This window comes from Mustela lutreola, chromosome 3 (assembly GCF_030435805.1).
Source record: "Mustela lutreola isolate mMusLut2 chromosome 3, mMusLut2.pri, whole genome shotgun sequence".
NCBI classification, from domain to species: Eukaryota; Metazoa; Chordata; class Mammalia; order Carnivora; family Mustelidae; genus Mustela; species Mustela lutreola.
In genome coordinates this window covers 15,739,614-15,758,304 of record NC_081292.1, presented here as the reverse complement: position 1 = coordinate 15,758,304, position 18,691 = coordinate 15,739,614, and the positions used below count along the sequence as shown (strand labels likewise).

General features: G+C 47.9%; 1 protein-coding gene across 18 annotated transcripts in view; it reads right to left on the bottom strand.

Annotated features, from left to right (window-relative positions):
- The window catches only part of MTSS1 (MTSS I-BAR domain containing 1), a 157,326-nt gene that overhangs the window by 123,805 nt on the left and 14,830 nt on the right, over positions 1 to 18,691 (bottom strand). For all 18 annotated transcript variants that reach the window (XM_059165645.1, XM_059165644.1, XM_059165648.1 and 15 more), the window contains exons 2-3: positions 9,805 to 9,866; positions 6,373 to 6,446 (exon numbers count right to left, since the gene is read on the bottom strand). In XM_059165645.1, coding sequence (XP_059021628.1) covers positions 6,373 to 6,446; positions 9,805 to 9,866 — 136 coding nt within the window. The remainder of the gene's footprint in view (positions 1 to 6,372; positions 6,447 to 9,804; positions 9,867 to 18,691) is intronic.

Sequence of the window (18,691 nt, the reverse complement as noted above, 5' to 3'; positions counted from 1 at the left end):
TCAACTTCTTGAGTGATTATGACCTACACAGTCCTCCTCAACGCTCCAGCTTCTACCAGCCCTCCTCAAAGGCACACTGCAGGTCTGAGGGGGCCTTGATCTTTCTCTTCTTACCCTCCTTCTCTCCATTACCCTATGCTTCACAGTGCTTCCTCCACTTCCTTTGTCTCCAGGGCAAAAATTGGAAAGTCTAAAGATAACCGAGGGGAGAGAATTTGGACGTCCATCTTCATTCATATTTTATGGACTTAATAGGGCCAAATGAGATTTTTCAAATCAGAGAATATTAGAGCCGAGAAAGGTTCCTTGTGATCATGTAGGACTTTGTGTCCTGGGAACACCCTCTTTTAGAGGTGGGGAAATTAAAGCCCAGAAAAGTGAGCTAGACTCGACCCCTCCTTACCGAGGTTTTGCTTTTCTGCTGTGTCAGTTACACCCGCAGTCAGCTGTGGTCTGGAATCAGCTGACCCTCCTTCTGACAAACCGTCAGGAGGTCGGTTCAACAGGAGCCCAGCGCTGGGTCACAGCACCTTCGTCACCCCCCTCACTTCGGCTCACCACGTAGGCATTTATCATTATCTCTCATCATCACGAGAAGTATGGGACAAGATGTTCTGAGAGACAGAAAGGCCGCATTCACATAATTTTTCTTATAGGATAGTCTTATGACTGGTCTATTTTATTATTACTATTTGTTGTTAATCTCTGAGCCTAATTTATAAATTAAACTGAATCACAGATATATACATATAGAAAAAACAGAATGTACAAGGTTCAGGACAATCCCCAGGTTCAGGCGTCCACTGAGGGTCTTGGCTAGTATGCCCCTGGGATACGGGGCGGGGGTTGGGAGGTTGGCTATCGTAATTTACTCAGCGTTGCCTAGTCAGCAAAACCAGAAGACAAATCCAGGCATCACAGTTCCCAATCTGGGTTACTCCAAGGTGCTACCTAGATTCTTTTAATGCATTCGGGATCAAGTAATTTTAAAAGCAAACATAAGCTTATACTAAACCCAGGGAGCTCCTTACATAAGGAATTGTAACTTTATGGTTAAAATCTAGGCTCTGTGCCAGACTCCTTTTACCACTTACTGGCCATGCAATCTTGCTTTAGGTAAGTTCCTTACCCTGATTTCATCACCTAAAATGGAGATCACAAGCATGTATATTCACGTTGTGAGAAGAGATTCAGCATACGTGATGCTCTTATAACACAGCCCAGCCAGCATTACTATTCAGTAAAGGTTAGCAATCGTGATTTCCAACACTGAAACCATGCCCACTTTTTTAAAGTGATGTACAAAGGCTTCTAAACATTAAAGATGATCTGGTCGGCTGGGGATCCATTTCCTTTCTTCATAAAGTCTTAAACTCCTCACTCTGGGTTTGGTGTATCACTATCTAAACAACCCTGAGATGGTTTTTCAAAGCTATAAAGTCATTACACAGGCATACAGAGGCAGCCAGAAATGAAAGTCACACAGCATTATGCTTTTCAAAGGCCCTTGCTGACACAAGCAAACAATGCAGTGGTGCGAAGGGCCAGTGCTGACTAAGGCGGAGGGTTTCATCAGCTCAGTACCCCAGCCTTCCAGTGACATAGGGAGCTGGGCCCAGTGTGCAAGGATGTGCTCACAGGTGCAGGAACACTATTCCCCAAGAGGTGCCTCTGCTCCAGAGGGTCCTCCACCTCAACCCCCTTTGTCTTTTCTTTCTTTCTTTCCTTTCCTTTTCTTCCTTCCTTCCTTCCTTTCTCTCTCTTGCTCTCTCTTTCTTTCTAAGCAACTGAGACAATTGCATACCAGTCAGTCCAAACATTTCTCAACTCCAATAATAGGTCATTTGCTGGTCCATCATGGACACGAAGAAGATGGGGACTCACTCCACAGTCTGGTATCCCATGCAGAGCAATGCCCAGACACTAATTCTCTGCGGCTAGTAATATGGGGAAAGGTATACTTTCATGCTAAATACATATTGTATATTCATTCCAGAGTGCACAATCAACAGAATATGAAACTGTACTATGGATTATGATGCTAATAAACTCTTAAATTCCATTATGCTTTAATTGTTCATCTAAATACACACATTACAAGAGCAACTTAAATGCATTTGTATAATGAACAAAACAGAGTTCTAACATATTTCCACATCCTATTTAACAAGTTAGATAATGACTACATTAATTTTGCTCCTATAGTGAATAGCTTTAAAAAGTTTTTCCTAAATAAATTATATTAACAGCAAGTGCGAAATATTAGCTAAAAAGGACAAAGGAATTTCAGAGCTTTGGGAGGTAATATGGAATGCTAATATTTTGGAAACCAGAGACATGCTATCTTAATTCTGGAAACCTGCCCAAAGGAGATGCACTTGAATTGCCTTCTATCACTTTGAGCAAGAAGGACTCGAAAAAAACATTCCAAAGCTCTAAGCAAAACAAACAAAAACCAAAACAACAAAACTGGAATTTTGTAGAGGGCAGATATCAAATTGCAAATCACAGAGTCACAGCCTTTAATGATCTTTTTTTTTTTTTAAAGATTTTATTTATTTATTTGATAGAGAGAGATCACAAGTAGGCAGAGAGGCAGGCAGAGAGAGGAAGGGAAGCAGGCTCCCTGCTTAGCAGAGAGCCCGATGCGGGACTCGATCCCAGGACCCTGAGATCATGACCTGAGCCGAAGGCAATGGCTTAACCCACTGAGCCACCCAGGCGCCCAGCCTTTAATGATTTTAAGTCCAAATATATTTGTCGCTGACCAAAACCGTTTGGAACATTTTCTCCAGATTGGTTCCATGGAGATGCACACACTATTAAAAACAGATTATATACAGATCTCCCAAAGGATGTATACCTGGGCATTAATTCCTACATGGCTTGTAACAGCAAATAAATAGGAGATAGCCTGAATTTTCACCAACAGCGGAATGATAAAACTGTGCTGTATCTAGACAGCAGAATTCCGTTTGGGCCCAAGAAAGAATGAGGCAGCTCCCTCCCCAGGCATGGACATGAGAAGTGTCACATACTGTGGAGTAAAAGCACAGGAACATGTTAATTAGGGGGCCCCTCTAGATCATCCAGAAGTACTTTACTCCATGTCCCATTTCACACACCATTCTGCAACCAGCTTTCTTCCTTCCAGACGTGTTTATACATGCAAACAAAAAAAAAAAAAAAAAAAAAAAAAAAAGGCCGCAAATGACACTCAACCCAATCCCTGCAAGGGGGCACAGGGAGGGATGGATTTTACTTTACAGACGATTACATGACATTTTAAACAAAAACGCATGGTCTAGGGGCACCTGGGTGGCTCAGTGGGTTAAGCCTCTGCCTTAGGCTCAGGTCATGATCTCAGGGCCCTGGAATTGAGCCCCAAATCGGGCTCTCTGCTCAGCAGGGAGCCTGCTTCCCCCTCTCTCTGCCTGCCTCTCTGTCTACTTGTGATCTCTCTCTCTCTGTGTCAAATAAATAAATAAAATCTTTTAAACCAACAACAACAACAAAACCATGCATGGTCGAGGTTTTTTTATTTTCAAGTTAAAAGTAACTTAATAAAAATCACTTCTGATGCTTATTGACCCTACAAGATGTGCCTTCACGTTTCTCTCTATCCCCTCTATAAAATACACCTTCTTTGTATCAACCATACCCTTTTTTAGATCATGTGAGAACTCTCACACTCGAGAGAAAGTTCTTTTTCCCCCAGTGCACAGGGATTTCTAGAGATCGCAAAATGTAAAGTTATTCTGGCATCGCTAAAAATGACCTGAAATCAACTGGTTTAAAAATACATCGGAGCGGGGGTCTGTTCACTGCGACATCATTTGTCTTTTGTCAAATACTTCACCTCCAAGCTGTGACTCTACCTCTGTCACCACCACAGAGAGGCTATTCTGGTATCTTTTCCCACAGATAGCTGCTCTGTTTGTCCTCCCTGGAGCCATGGGACCTGCAGGCCCTCCTGTTTCCCACCAAGAGCCACCCCAGGGAGCAGCCTCTGCAGAAACCCCTGTGCTGGGGCGCCTGGGTGGCTCAGCGGGTTAAAGCCTCTGCCTTCGGCTCACGTCATGATCCCAGGGTCCTGGGATCAAGCCCCACATTGGGCTCTCTGCTCAGCAGGGAGCCTGCTTCCCCTCTCTGCCTCTCTGCCCGCTTGTGATCTCTGTCAAATAAATAAATAAAATCTTTAAAAAAAAAGAAACCCTTGTGCCTGCTGTCGGCAATTATGGGAACTCAGGGGATGCTGCCCTCCTCCACCCTTGAGGGTCCCATCAATAATTAAATATGAAAATATAAAAATCTTATTAAGAATCACAGAGTCTCAAAAATGCAATGCCGGTGACCCTCGTCCTTTCAAATGGTGGAGCCATTCTTCGAAGGAAGACACGTTCTGAGGGCCCTTCTAGAAAGACCTCAATGTGACCGACGGTCCGGTTCCAGAGACTGCTGAAGTAGAAGACAATATTTGAAAACAGATTCAAAAACACTGACAGTGGTGATCCTTGGCTTAAACGTTACAGAATCTTTAGAATATTCAAGTGAAAGGAGTACAATGGACAATGTTGAGGATGTAAGAATGTTTTAAGGGATTAAGAAAAGATACAAGTTAAGACCCATAACAAGCTGACAAACCAGAACAAGTCCTTCCAACCACTGCTCTGGTATTTCAATCACATTCTCCTAGGGAACCTTTCGAAACACTGCTGGCATCTTGGAAGTAAGGGAAAATATTACCTCCCATGGGAGACCCTCGAATCCCTGAGCTGAGCTAATTGCTCACTTTTCTATACTCCCCCAGCATGCTGTCCTACTACTATTGCTATACTAAGCATATTACTTCTAGCCCGAATTTCTCTATTTGCACATCTCCCCCCGCCCAGTTGCCAACCGTTCAGGACAAGAAGAATAAATAATATATTGATTTCTGTGGTTCCATAATAGTACCTAAAATACTAGCAGTTCTCAAGTTTCTGGAATGAAACTTGAATTTCATTTAAATTTTAATTAGGCAAACTCATTTGAATATTTAATTCAAATGTTATATATATGGGTAGAAGAAGAATAAATGAAACAAGATGGGATTGGGAGGGAGACAAACCATAAGTGACTCTTAATCTCACAAAACAAACTGAGGGTTGCCGGGGGGAGGGGGTTTGGGAGAAGGGGGTGGGATTATGGACATTGGGGAGGGTATATGATTTGGTGAGTGCTGTGAAGTGTGTAAACCTGGTGATTCACAGACCTGTACCCCTGGGGATAAAAATATATGTTTATAAAAAATAAAAAATTAAAGTCTTAAAAAAAAAAATAAGAGGACTACATAAAAAAAATGTTATATATTTGAATTAAATATTAATTTAATTCAAATTAATGAATTAAATTTAATGAATTAATGAATTAATGAATTTAATTCATTAATTTCTCCTCACGGCAAACTCATTTTAATATTTAATTAGGCACCAGTGGTAAAGGGGTACCAACTGAACCCCACGAGAGGCATTCATCATGTGTTTCAGAGAAGCTAAACCCTCATGTGACTGACAGCAACCCCCCAACACTCACCCCCAACACCCATGTTTTCCAATGTTACCATGACAATGAACAGACAGTATACAAGCAGACCCAGAAAAATAAGGTCAAAAAAAGAGGTAGGAGAACATCCCTGCCTGGGAATGAAAAGGAAAGCACCACCTGCTTTGAACAGGGGTCTCCACATTAAGGGGAATGTTGTCTTTCTGACCATGGTGGTGGATACGGGAGCAGCATTTTCGTCTTTACTCTTCTCCTGTGTTTTTATTATAGTCACTGAAACTATTAAAAGTTGCACAAGATTTCCCTTTGTTTGCTGATTTAATAAACCTACTTTTAAACACCCACTATGTTCTAGGCACTGTTTTGGGGGAGTTCCGACATAAATACGTAAGGGTCCGCGGTCAAATGTGGGAGACACACACACAGATACAACACAACAGGACATGCCTTACACAAGGGATCCCTGCGGGAAAATGGTTTATCCGATCATTCTCACCCCTTCCCTCTCCACAAGGGAACAGAGAAAACCTTAGGACAACCCATGGGAGGAGGGAGGAACCGCACCCAAGCGCCCAGTCCAGCCCCCTCCCGCACAAACTGTGCCTCCTTTTCTCTACTTTTCACTCATCCTCTCACGGGCTTCGTTATCTGGAGGACTAATTTGCAACTTCGAATACATGGACACCCCCAGCATTCTCTAGGAAGTCAGAACCATGAGTCAGCACAGCTCTGGTAACTTCAGCTGTCGCTCCTCGTGAAGCCACCCAAGGGTAGGAACCCACAGGCTGCCTTGGGCGGGTGCTGGAAGCCGTGCCTCCATCTGCTTACCACGTGTGTTGGTGGCCATGTCAGCCACTTTCTGAAAGGCGTCCAGGAAGGCAGCTGCTGCTACTACTGTGGTCCTAAAATGCAAACAGAGAACAAAAGCATGAGGAATGTGTCACACAAATTCACTGCGGCTACAGGGTTAACCCCTCTGCAGGCAAGGGCATGCGACCTTCCAGGAGAAACGACTCTGCTGGACATGGACAGGCTCCGGCTTCGCAGTGCCCCTTGTCTGCTCAGGAGGCACTTCTCCTCCTCACAGGAGCACGCCCTCCCAGAAACACCCAGCGCCTTCGGTGCTGGTCAGTAGATGCTAGCAATCCTTCCCATCCTGGTCCACCTACGACGTAATTACTGGCCCAAATTTCACAAAGAAGGAAAGACAGGTTTTCTGACCTAAAAGAAAAACGTCATTAAAAACCATAAACAGGGGGCGCCTGGGTGGCTCAGTGGGTTAAGCCGCTGCCTTCGGCTCAGGTCTTGATCTCAGGGTCCTGGGATCGAGTCCCGCATCGGGCTCTCTGCTCAGCAGGGAGCCTGCTTCCCTCTCTCTCTCTCTGCCTGCCTCTCCATCTACTTGTGATTTCTGTCTGTCAAATAAATAAATAAAATCTTAAAAAAAAAAAAAAAAAAAAACCATAAACAGTACAGGTGAAATTGATTTCAGGAAGGCAAACAGCATCTCTACGTGGACCGGGAGATGGAATCTTGAAGAGCCTCTACTTCAACTAATTCATTTCAGAGATGGGAACATGGAGGCAAGCTCAGAGCGACTTCCAAAATCACCAGCTCATCTCAGACCTGGAACGGGGATAGGCTGGCAGGAAGCCCAGTCCCGTGCTCATCCTGCTGCAGGACAAGATCCTTACTCTGTGACTTTTCCCCCTAAATCCCACTTATAATGAAACAGACTATTTTTTCTTCAACCTTAGAATACTATCTTCTGAATTCCTTGAGACTAGGGAGAAGTCACTACAGTCATTTGCTGTCCTAGAAGTTATTTTGAGTTTTTCACATCCTCTGGAGCACTCTGTGGTCTACCGGCTCCCAGTGCTGTGATCCCAAGACGTCATCCAGTGAAGGGTAAGCCCCACTCCCCACCAGGGCCAGGGACAGCTACAACACACAAGCCAGCCCCACTCAGGCTCCACAATCCGTGAAATGCGCTTCATTTCCAAGTTTTTCATGTATGAATCTAATCTTTGCTCAGCATACCTCAGAATGCAAAGCTGTTGAAGGGAAGAACATGAGAATAAAGATTAGAAAGAAAGGAGTTCAAGATGGAACTGAAGAAAGGACCCTACACCTCACGAACAGTGGCTGTGACACAAAAGGTTCTAGAAGGTGCAGGGAGTGGTCCCTAAGAAAACCTGGGTCACAGTCCCATGCCAAACTCCAGAATTGAGGCCTGGTATTTCCCAGTAGAGCAATAAAATATTCTGCTCTAATTAAAAAAAAAAAAAAAAAGACATTCACAAAACAAAACTGGAAAAAAAAAGAAAAAAGCCCCTCAGAAGCATATTTTTCAAAGAGTTGACACCAAATGCAAGCCCTGAAAAAGTGAACTTCATCAAACATCCCGGGTTTTATAAAAAGCTCATTCTGAGTGACAATTAATGTCTGACACAGGGGCAGGATCGATTCTCGTTCAGGGCAAGGTCGATCACCCCTGTACTACATGGGCTCCCCTGAAAACGAGGGCGGCGGTCAAGTGTGAGGAATCAGGAGCTTCTAACCGCCACCTCCCAGTGAGTCCTGTTTCCTTGCGTGCAGCTGTCCTGAGACATCCCGGCTCTGGCGTCCCCGCAGCACGAGCAGAGGTCCGGCGCCCGCTGCATTACAGTACTCAACTGTCTTTCTGGTGTACTCCAGCAGGGCCCTCCTGTAGGATGGAGACTAACTGTTGGGAATAGATGCAGACAACAGCAGAAACGAGAGACTAGCTATAGCATAAGGTGAGGCTGGTGAAGGCCTGTGCGGGGCCGCGCATTCAGACAGAGGAAGCTGGCCCAGCAGAAAATCTTTAAAAAAAAAAAAATAATAATAGGAGCTTGTAAAGTCTGTACACGTTCTTAAGCACCAAAATGGTAAAGGATCTGACAAGAAGAGAAGGGGCTCTACGCCCCAGGCGACTGTACATCTCGAAGACCACTCACAGCTTGGGAAACCCTCAGTTCATGGGACAGAAATCCCAGGCACCTGCACAGCTGGCAGAATGGAAGAGGAAAGGTCCTTCCTTCTGGAGTTCTTCTCTCCTGCTCTACAGGGGATTCATGGAATGTCCCAGCTTATGGCTGAAGTTCTGGGCAGTAACCCCTGACATCCGTCGGCTAAGGACCAAGAGCATCATGTCATCCACGTGGCTTTTTATCCTAGAAAACACCTACCTGCTTTGCCCTCTGGAAAACCGCCTCCATACACCCAAACCAACTGATGTCATCCCCCATTTCTCCATGAACAGGAGTCATGAAAATCATTGCATTTGCAATTGTCCCATCCATCATGGGGCACCCACCCAGTGGGTAGCTCCCCTCCCCACTAAAAGCACGTAGCTGTAACAAGAAGACGCTGGTAAATGTCGTATCAAATTTCATATCAAATGATACAGGAGCAAGACCAAGACGAGGCAATGGTAAGAGCCCCTTAGAGCCGCTCAGCCCTAGATCTTGTTCTTTTTTAAGCAGTTTCATTGAGGCATAATTTGTATACCATAAGATTCACCCTTTTTGGGTGTGTGATTCAACAATTTTTTTTGGTAAGCTTAGAATTCTGCAACCACTACTACAAGCCAATTTTAGAACATTTCCATCACCCCCAAAAGATTTCTCCTGCCCATTTGTACTCCATCTCCTTTTCCTCCCCTAGTCCACTGATCCGCCTCTACAGAGCTGTTTTCTAGATATTTCACACACATGGAATTACACGATCGCCAACAGTCAGCTGTAAACTCTTTATGAGGATAATCAGTGAACAGAATGGGCTATGCAGCCAGACCCAGGTTCAAATCCCTGCTCTGCCATTCACTAGCTGTGTGCCATTAGCTTCTCTGTGCCTCAGTTTTCTCATCAATAAACTGAGGGTACTAACTGTACTTAACCCCTTGGGGTCGTGAGATCTAATTAAGATAACATACGGGTCTGCACAGAGTGAGCATCACATAAATGTTGCTCACTACTACCTTCCTATGATACCTCATTTGACTCAAAATCCCTGTGGAAGAAGGCAGAGCAGATGGGAGTTCGGCTTTACATAGGGGAGTCAGCGGTCAGGACATAAGGCTGAGAAGTGGCAGTACTCAAATGAGAACCCACTAAGTGCTTCTGTATCTGTAATGCTTCCAAAATTAACCTCAATCTGCATCCTGGGGCTGTCTTTTTCCAACCTTTGTCTAAGGACGGCGCCATTTTTCTGGGGATGACAAGCTTCTCTACTTACCGAAGCTGGGACTGTAGCTTTCCTGCTTTGTTTATGAAATCTTCCCACACTGGATAGCTCCCCTACAACAAAACAAAGTCATCAATCAGTGAGGCATGCTGTGATAGACATCTGAGGAAGACAATAACAAAACACCCAATTGCAGTTACAGGGAACAATGTGTGTTCTCTCTTCCTCTACAGCCTCGGGTATGGTGCCCAGACTGTACATAAATGCCCTGGCTCGGAAATGGGTTTAGAATGTGCTCAGGCCCTATAATCTTGTAAATACTACAAATGCCAGTTGGAACAAGTTTGGCAGAATCTAACACATACACTGAGAGATCACTTTTTCAGGAACAGATGGAGGGTCCAAATTCAAGATAGGCAGAACATTTAATGCTCTGCCCGGAGGAACCACCTGACCTCGGCTGTGCCTTTTCCCACCCTCACACCGGAGGAAACCAGAGCCACTGGAGCTCCTCCCCAGGACAGTGACCGTGGCCTCCGGGAAGCTTTACTTACAGATCAGAATCTCAAGGTTGAGAAGTTACCTAAATGCAGCCCCCCCCACAGCTAATGGTTTGCACCAGCCTCTACAGACGGCATGACAACATGTGGATCCCCGGCACACTCCAGCTCACAGGGAACTCTACACCCTCCTGGGGAGACTCTATCTGCCACCACGTCCTCTGCGTCCCTGCGGCACCGGCTTGCACCCTCTGGGGACGCCCAACCCCATTTCCATGGGAAGACTTTTGAGAGAACTCGGGAAAACCAGCACATTCATCCAGCTTTCCCTTCTTCCCCCACGTGCAGTCCATGTTCAACCCAGGACCGTGTTTCACATCCCTGCAGTGTCCTGCGGACACGGCAAGATTCTCTCTCTCTCGGCTTTTAAGCCCGGGACCCAAGACACAAAGTCAGAACTGCAGGCGCTCTTCTGACGGCAGCAGAGCTGTGGGGCTGACACCTCCCTACACAGACACACTTGATGCATGTTAAGATCAAGGAGCCACGCAAGAGAGGACACAAGGGAAACCCATAGAAGGAGAAGCCACGGCTGGAGACGTAGAGTTTGGCACAGAATCGGTCACACAGATCTGAGACTCCACCCCCGGAGGGTGCCACCGGCAGGACCAAAGGGGAAGTGCCTCAAATCCTAACGTGGGGGACAGAACACGTGCTGGCGGTTTAAAGGAGAGGAGGGAGAAATTCTGATGAAGTTCATCATTTCACCTTTCGCTACAGAAGCCCGGCCGAAACAGGCTACAGCGGCAACTGAGCAAAAACCTAATGATTTCCTCTTCGTACTGGTCTGAATGGTCTTAGCTTCTTAGCCTAGCATACAGTTGCTCAACGTTGCCACTACGGACGTTTTGGGCCTGACAGCTCTTTTGCGGTGGGGGGAATGTCCTGGGCACTATACGGGGTTCGGCACCATCCCTGACCTCGGTTCCCTAAAGTGCCAATAATAGGGGCGCCTGGGTGGCTCCGTCAGTTAAATGTCTGACTCTTGGTTTCAGCTCAGGTCAGGATCTCAGGGTCCTGGGATTGAGCCTCGAGTCAGGTCCTGCACTGTGGGAAGCCCACTTGAGGATTCTCTCTCTACCCCTTCCCCTGCTTGCATGCCCCCGCTCTCTTCCTCTAAAATAAGTAATTAAAGCTTAAATAAAAACAAGAACAACAACAAAGAACCACTGTTTTAAAGGGCTGCTTGAGCTCCACGCTGGGCTCCCTGCTCAGCTCAGAGTCTGCTTGTCCCTCCCCCCACCCTTCCCCTCCTCACTCTGTGCATGTCTCTCTCAAATACATAAAATCTTGAAAAAAAAAAAGAAATAAAATAAAGGGATGCCTGAGAAACTCATTTCTTTTGGTGAAGAAACAGTCATCGGTTGTTCAGCAATTTCTTCAGGATTACTGCACTTAAGTATCAATTCTCTTGTTCAATGAAAGCATAATTAAATATATTTTTGCTTTACATCTTATCATAAGTGCCTCTCTCTGCATTTCTCTAGCTATCGAGCCTATCTGAAAATGTGCAGAGAGCTATCTGGAAAACTGTCCACCAAAGTTAAAATAGGCTATTTCTGGACGCTAACATTTGGACCAATGTGTTGCTTTCTTGTTTGTATTTTCCTATAAGGCCATAGTTTTTTTGTTTTTTGTTTTGTGTGTGTGCTTTCACTCAGGGTCATATATCACTTTTACAAAAACAATAGTCATTATATACATTTTTTAAATTTTAAGATCAACCTAGAGGTCCTGGCAATAAGAGCATCACGAAGTCACAAACCGCCCCAAGCCTAAAGTCTATCTTCCAGCTGCGGCTAGAGCACAGCCGTCAGCTCTCTGTCTGAGACCTGCCTGGTCTGACTGCAGGTCTCGGGACATTTTCCCCCAAGTGACAATTCACTCCCATGGGGCACTAAGTGCACCGGGCCAGTGCACCGGGCCATCCTGCCTGACTGGCTCCTGGCAGAGGTCCCTTGGCCGCTGCACCTGAGCTCCTGACATCAGTACCCACGCACAGGTCTGGCCACCACACTGCTAAGTCACACAGCCTCCATCTCCTCTCTGTGCCCCAGTGGGCTGTTTCCACCCGAGGGCGTAACTTTAGTTTAAATTACGTTGAATGAATCCTTGACAGCTCTGGCTACCATTCCAGGCCCATCCAGACCTTGCATGAAAGTCCAATTACAACACCTAATGTATTGGCCATTTTCTTATCAAGTATGAACACCCCTTCTACCTCTATATCCAAGTAATTAAAGGGGCAAGGGCTGGGATCAGAGTTCTCTGGCTGGCCGTGAGAGATCTCTGCCCACACAGACGTCAGCATCTTAAGAGCACAAGAGTTCAACCAACCAATTCCAGCTTCTCATTCCAAGAAAGTAGGAGAAGCTTTTAGAAAAGCCTAAATGTGTTCAGACATACCAACCACCAACTTCGAGCCAAAAGGTACCAGCATCACTCATCGACACAAAGGAGGCCACGACCGCTGGGCCTTCCTTCCCCGGCACCAACCGCTCCCCTGCAGGGGCCCCCAGAGAAGGTCACTGAGATGATCCAGCATTTTGAAGAAAAAGGTGAGACACACTCATTGAGAACACGCCAGAAAGACGACAGGTCTGTGCAGGAAGCACACAGCCCTGATTTCTGGCCGTGGCTACGCCGCCAGTCAAGTACTAGGGGAAGTCACTTCACCTCCCAGGGCCTGCTTCTTCTAAAGACTAACAGTAAGAACTATTCCGTGACCATCACTGCACACGGACATCACTGAACTCTGACAGAATGGAGGGAAGGAATAAGGGGATGAGTCACGACTTCTCGGGGTTGGTGTGAGGGACAATGGAGATCAGACACCAACGGTGCTCGGTGCAGGGCCAGGCCCTCTGTCACTGTCCCACAAACATCGGACAGGACTGACCCAAGGGTCTGCAGGCCCCTGCAATCCCACTCAGGTGCTGGCACAGACGTGACGTTAAGGCCTCTAAGTCAGACCATCCATCCAGGCTGGAATCCTGCACACTGAGTCCTAAGTACAGAAGCCACTGCACCTCCCAACTAGTTAACCAGCTGGGTGCGGGGAATCAGACTAGTCGTCTGTGCCGCCACCCAGCACACAGCGGGAGGAGTACCCAGACCCACATGAATGTGCCTGAAATCAACGGCTCTGAAAAAAAACGACTTCTCTGCTCCCACCACTTGGGAGCCTCATTTCGGTCTTTACCAAATTAGCAACAAAAAGAGGGTCTCCTCTCCAGTCAAGGGGTGCAGCACACACAAGCTCCCGCCCACGAACACCCACGCAGCCAGAAGAAGGCTGCCAAAAGCAGCTCTTTCCTGATTTAATGATATTTGACAGTCTATCAAAGAGTGAGTGTCAGGCCCACCTGTTTTAGGGAATATATAATTTAATGGATTCTTTAAAAAAAAAAAAAAATGAACTTCTAAGAACAGAAGACAAAACCTCCTTGTTGAGTTTTTTGGCTTTTTTTTTAAAGTGCGTAAATGTTATTAAAATTTAAAGGCAAGGTGATGTTGGATTGTTCTAGATCTAGGGATTTTTTTTTTAAGTTTCTTTTAAGGTTAAAAAAAAAGTTTCTACCCACCTGAAAAGTAGCTTTACTACAAAAATTCAAAAGCCTGGAGGCAGCAAGAGAGGAGAAAGAAGAAACTTGAAGAGTAAGAGTGATAGAGAAAAAAGCTTGGGCTTTTTCTAGACTCAAAGACCGAGTCAAAGAGAATATACTCAAGTTTCACAAGAAATCTGCAAATCAAGATGCCGTATCCACTGAGAACCCTTTCAGAAAATGATTCTGACACAGTCCTTAATTTTTCTGATCTGCATCACCCTCCAACGAGTCCCAGAAAGCTCTCCTGCGAGGCCACCGGTTCTGACTGGGCTCGGTTCACGTCTGAGGAAATCCTCAGGAATGTGCTCCACACGGACCCCTTTGTGGGGTTCCCCAGAAAACACATGAAGGTTTCACAACTTTCCAGACAGACCAAAATCAAAGAAAATAAGACTCCCACCAAGAACCCAGGCTCTGCCAAGTCCGAAGTCAAAAGCAACAGGTACAGGACTCTCCTCTCCCTGGAACCCCATGACTGTCGTTGGAGCGGAGGGCAGGTTTTGAACCCCAAGCAATTTGTTGAAAACAGAACTTACACCACACTGGATTCTGAGAGAAAGGAAAAGTCCCTTATTCCAAAAATGAGTTTATTTACAAATGTGGAAAGGACTTCCTTGGTCAAAATGCAAGACGGTCCCCCACCCCACAGCAAGAGAGGCAGGACTTCCCAGAGGACGGGCTACAGCTCACACCCCTGCATCCACCAGGCAGGGTCCCCGCGAGGCTCCCCACACCACACACACCACCACCGCTGATGGCGCCTCTCTCTTCTAACCTCCAGGGGGATTCAACAATCTGGAAAACTCCTACTCAGCCATTACCACCCATCTAGCTCTGACATCACCTCTTTCAAAGCATTCTCGAACGCACCCCCTTCCCTCACAACATGCAACTTGTCGTCTGTGAGCCTGCGTCTCGCCCATACACCGTGGGCTCAAGAACAGAGAAACCGAGGGAGGAAGGAAAAGCATTTCTAGTAAGAGCAACAGTTGGCCCAAAACGGAGAAGCAGAGAGGACGTTACGTGGCTCCCTCCAAAGGGACTACTGGAGTGGCCCCCGGACACTGGGGAAATGCAAGACACGGGTGGGGTGGACAAGGTGACCATGAGCAGCCTTTAAGGGCAAGGTCAGAGTTTAATCACAGACAAGACAGCAAAAGACCTGGCAGATGGTGAGTGACATTCAACCCCAAGCGACGAGCGCCTGGGTGACTCAGTCAGTTGAGTGCCTGCCCTTGGCTCGGGTGAAGATCCCGGGGTGCCGGGATGGAACCCCACTCTGCTCAGTGAGAAGCCTGCTTCTCCTTCTCCCTCTGCCTGCCGCTCCCCTGCTTGTGCTCGCTCTCTGTCAAATAAATAAAATCTTTAAAAAAAAAAAAATTCCCAAGCTACCCAGGTGACAAGAGAACCTAACCAAGAGGTCACATACCTAACAGCACTCTGGTCCCTTCGGGAGGGGGTAGGTGGTGAAGTCTTTTTTTTTACTTCTGAGAAAAAAGACCCACCCCATCTCTGCCTGCTCCCCTAGAGGCTGGTGGCCAATTAAGCAAATACGCAAGCTGGCCTCCCCACCCCCACCCTCAAAGTTGAGCTCTGGGAACCACCCCCCCCCCCAAGTCCCTCTCCTCTTCTCCCTCTCCTTCCTCCGCTCTCCCCACAGCCAGAAGACTGGGCAGGCCGCTTGCCCAACTAGGGCGCAGGACTCGGCCAGTGAGGCCATTCTGGCTTTGGGTTCTGTTTTGCTTTGTTTTATTCTGTATTAAACAGAGGCCCAGGATGGCATCCCACATGCGGAGCAGAAGAACAAACTGTGTGTAACTCCTCAGCACGGCTGGTTAACGATGCCCCATAAATAATGCAGCAACTGCCTCTCCCAGCCGAGCCCAGCCCACTGTGGCAGTGGGACCTCAGGGGACAGCTGAGGGAACCAGACACCCACAGCAGGAACTCGGAGGGGGCCGGGAGCCGTGGTCAGAGAAGGGGCAATGTGAGAGGAGCCAGAGCTGGAGAAGAGTGTCACAAGGAGGAAGACCTTGGCTTCGCTGAGAATAAACGAGGGACAAGCTCGAGGGAGTGGGGTTCCAGCTCAAAGGCTCTGCCCAAAGATCCCAGAGGGACGCAGGCTCACCAGTGGTCATGCTGCTGTGAACTCCAGTCCTGGGCACACGACTGGCTGGGTAACTTCCCAAGCCCCTCTTTGCACCCTGACAACATCACCATCATTAAGCACCACCAGTTCCTGAAACAGTTGCTTGGTGCCAGCTGCCAGATCAGGAGGTCTCAGGCTTTCACGGCCACGGCCACCCCCCTGGGGATCCCGCAGAATCGCAGGTTCCAATTCCCCTGGGCGGACGCAGGACCTGGCCATTCCAGGTCTCATCTAAGTGATGCTGAGGCTGCTGGCGCCCAGACCACAGTGGGGAGCACGCCCTGATACACACGCCACTCCGTGCTTGCAACAACCCGACCAGGCAGGTGCTGCTGGTATTTCGCAGCCGAGGAATTGGAGGACCGACTTTGTGGCCCACAGACTGCCCTGACTCTGGGAGGTCCAAGCCATGGGATGAAGAAACCCAGCTGCCCTGCCCAGCCCCAGGACTGCAGAAGGCTGCTCAGGGGGCACGCTGGGTCCTGCTCGGTCCGAAAAGGTACAAGGGTCCCCGTACACACAGCACCCTTCCCCGCACCGATGACAGCTACAAATGTTCCCAGGGGGAGCTAGAAATGGTTGTGATGCTCAACCACGTGAAAAAGAAACCCCAAGACACAAAACAAAGAAAAGCCCTTCATGTAGAAAAAGGTCTGGAAGGAAAGGACCAGAAATGTTCACGGGTGCTGGCACTAGTGGTACGATTGATTACGGGGAACTCGATCACATCTTCAGGTTTGCGATGGACGCGGGGACTGATCAACTTCCACCAGATGGAGCATCTCTGCCAGCTGCTGCCGTTACCACCCCAAGCCACCAGCCCCCCAAACCCCCACTGCAGATCTGCAGGTACCTCCTCAGGGCAAGAACAAGAAACACAGCCCCCAGCATCCCTCATCTGCCTCCTCTAGGTCACCCCTCAGTGTGGACTACGGGGAAATGAAAAAGCGAAGCTTCCAGAGGAAGCTTCTGATCTGAGCAGGCGTGCCCCCGGACCCCGTGTGCTTCTACAAGCATGAGGCAGGGAATCTGCAGCTCCCAGAACTGGGTGTGCAGGAGGACGACGGATGGGGCCCCTGAAGGCCTGTCACAGCTTTGTCCCCAAAGCCGGCCTTCCCCGCCCCATCCTGTAAGAGGAAGGGCTCCGGAGAACCTCAGATGAAAGGCACTGGGTAAGCCCATCCATCATAAAAACCATTCCTGGGCTTTTATTCTCTGATTGGGGCTTGCCTAATCCACTAATTATCCCTGTCCATCAAGTGGATGACAGCCTTGGGGATAATCAATGGTTGCTTCCCCAGACGCCCACCCTCGCCCACTCGCCCAAGCTCACCAGCAATAAATACGCCTATGAAAAGGAAGATTTAACCACAAAAGGTGCTCCCTCCACCCAACCTCCCCTCACAAACTGCTCCATTTGTAACCATAAGACCCTAATTAAGTCAAGGACATCAGGCGTCTTCTTCCTCCAGCGCTATGAGGTTCCAGGCCCACAATGCTTGTTTTCTGACACGGGGGTAGGTCAAGAACCGACCTGGCATCGGTACCCTCACCTCAAAGCATTATTGTTGTTGTTGTTTACATTTTCTACCAAGAGGTCTTCCTTTGTCTATCCTGAGCCTTCCAGTAAAAGAGCCACTGGCCACAGGGACTTAAATTTAAATTCACTACGATTAAATAAAACGCAAAATTCAGTTCCTCACACAAGTGCTTGAGGCCACTCGTGGCCTGTGGCTGCAGCACTAGGCCGTGCGGGGGCACGACTCGTCCCCTGCTGCAGAAGGGGCTACCGGGAGGCACCGGTGGCCGGGGACAGAGCCGCTCTGGGCACCCCGGCCTCGTTCTGCCGCCGCCACAAGGCTTCTGGCTCCACTGTTCCGTGCCTGCAGAACCTGGTGAGGACACGCGCCGTCATCTCGAGGAACACAGAATCCCACTCCTCTGCCTCCTCCCCGAATTCACCCTCCCCCTACCCGAGTCTGTACTATGCCAGCGGTCACCGGGGGCCATGGAGTCCAAGTGTACCTCCTGATCATCAGTAAGAACCCCATCTCACATGTCCATAGTCCCGGAGAGCATCAAGGGCTCTCAGGACAAACCCTGCCAGGGCACTTGGCGGAACAGGAAAACTGAACACTTTTCTTTATAACATGGGAAACCAAAGCGTAAAAGTTAAGTAATCTGCCGCAGGTCAGAGAACGGTTTGCCCTCATACCTAGCTGGGATCGTGAAGGGCCCCTCAGTTTGCCCAGTTCTTTTTAAAATGAAATTGCCCGTGGGGGCGCCTGGAGGGCTCAGCTGATTAAGCATCTGCCTTTGGCTCAGGTCATGATACTGCATTCCAGGATTAGTCCCTTGCAGGGCTCCACACTCAGTAGGGAGTCTGCTTCTCCCTCCACCCCTCCCCTGCTCTCTCTCCCTCCCAAATAAAGAAATGGAATCTTTAAAAAATAAATAAAAAATAAAATGAAACTGCCCCCTAGGTTCTCCTAAGCTTACTTATTCTCCATAACTGGACACTTGGGGACTCCATATCCGATCACTCTTACAGGAGCCGGCTACTCTCATCCAAGTGCGAGTAAGAGATGTCTGTGTACAAGTAAGCCCCCCCCCCAAAAAAA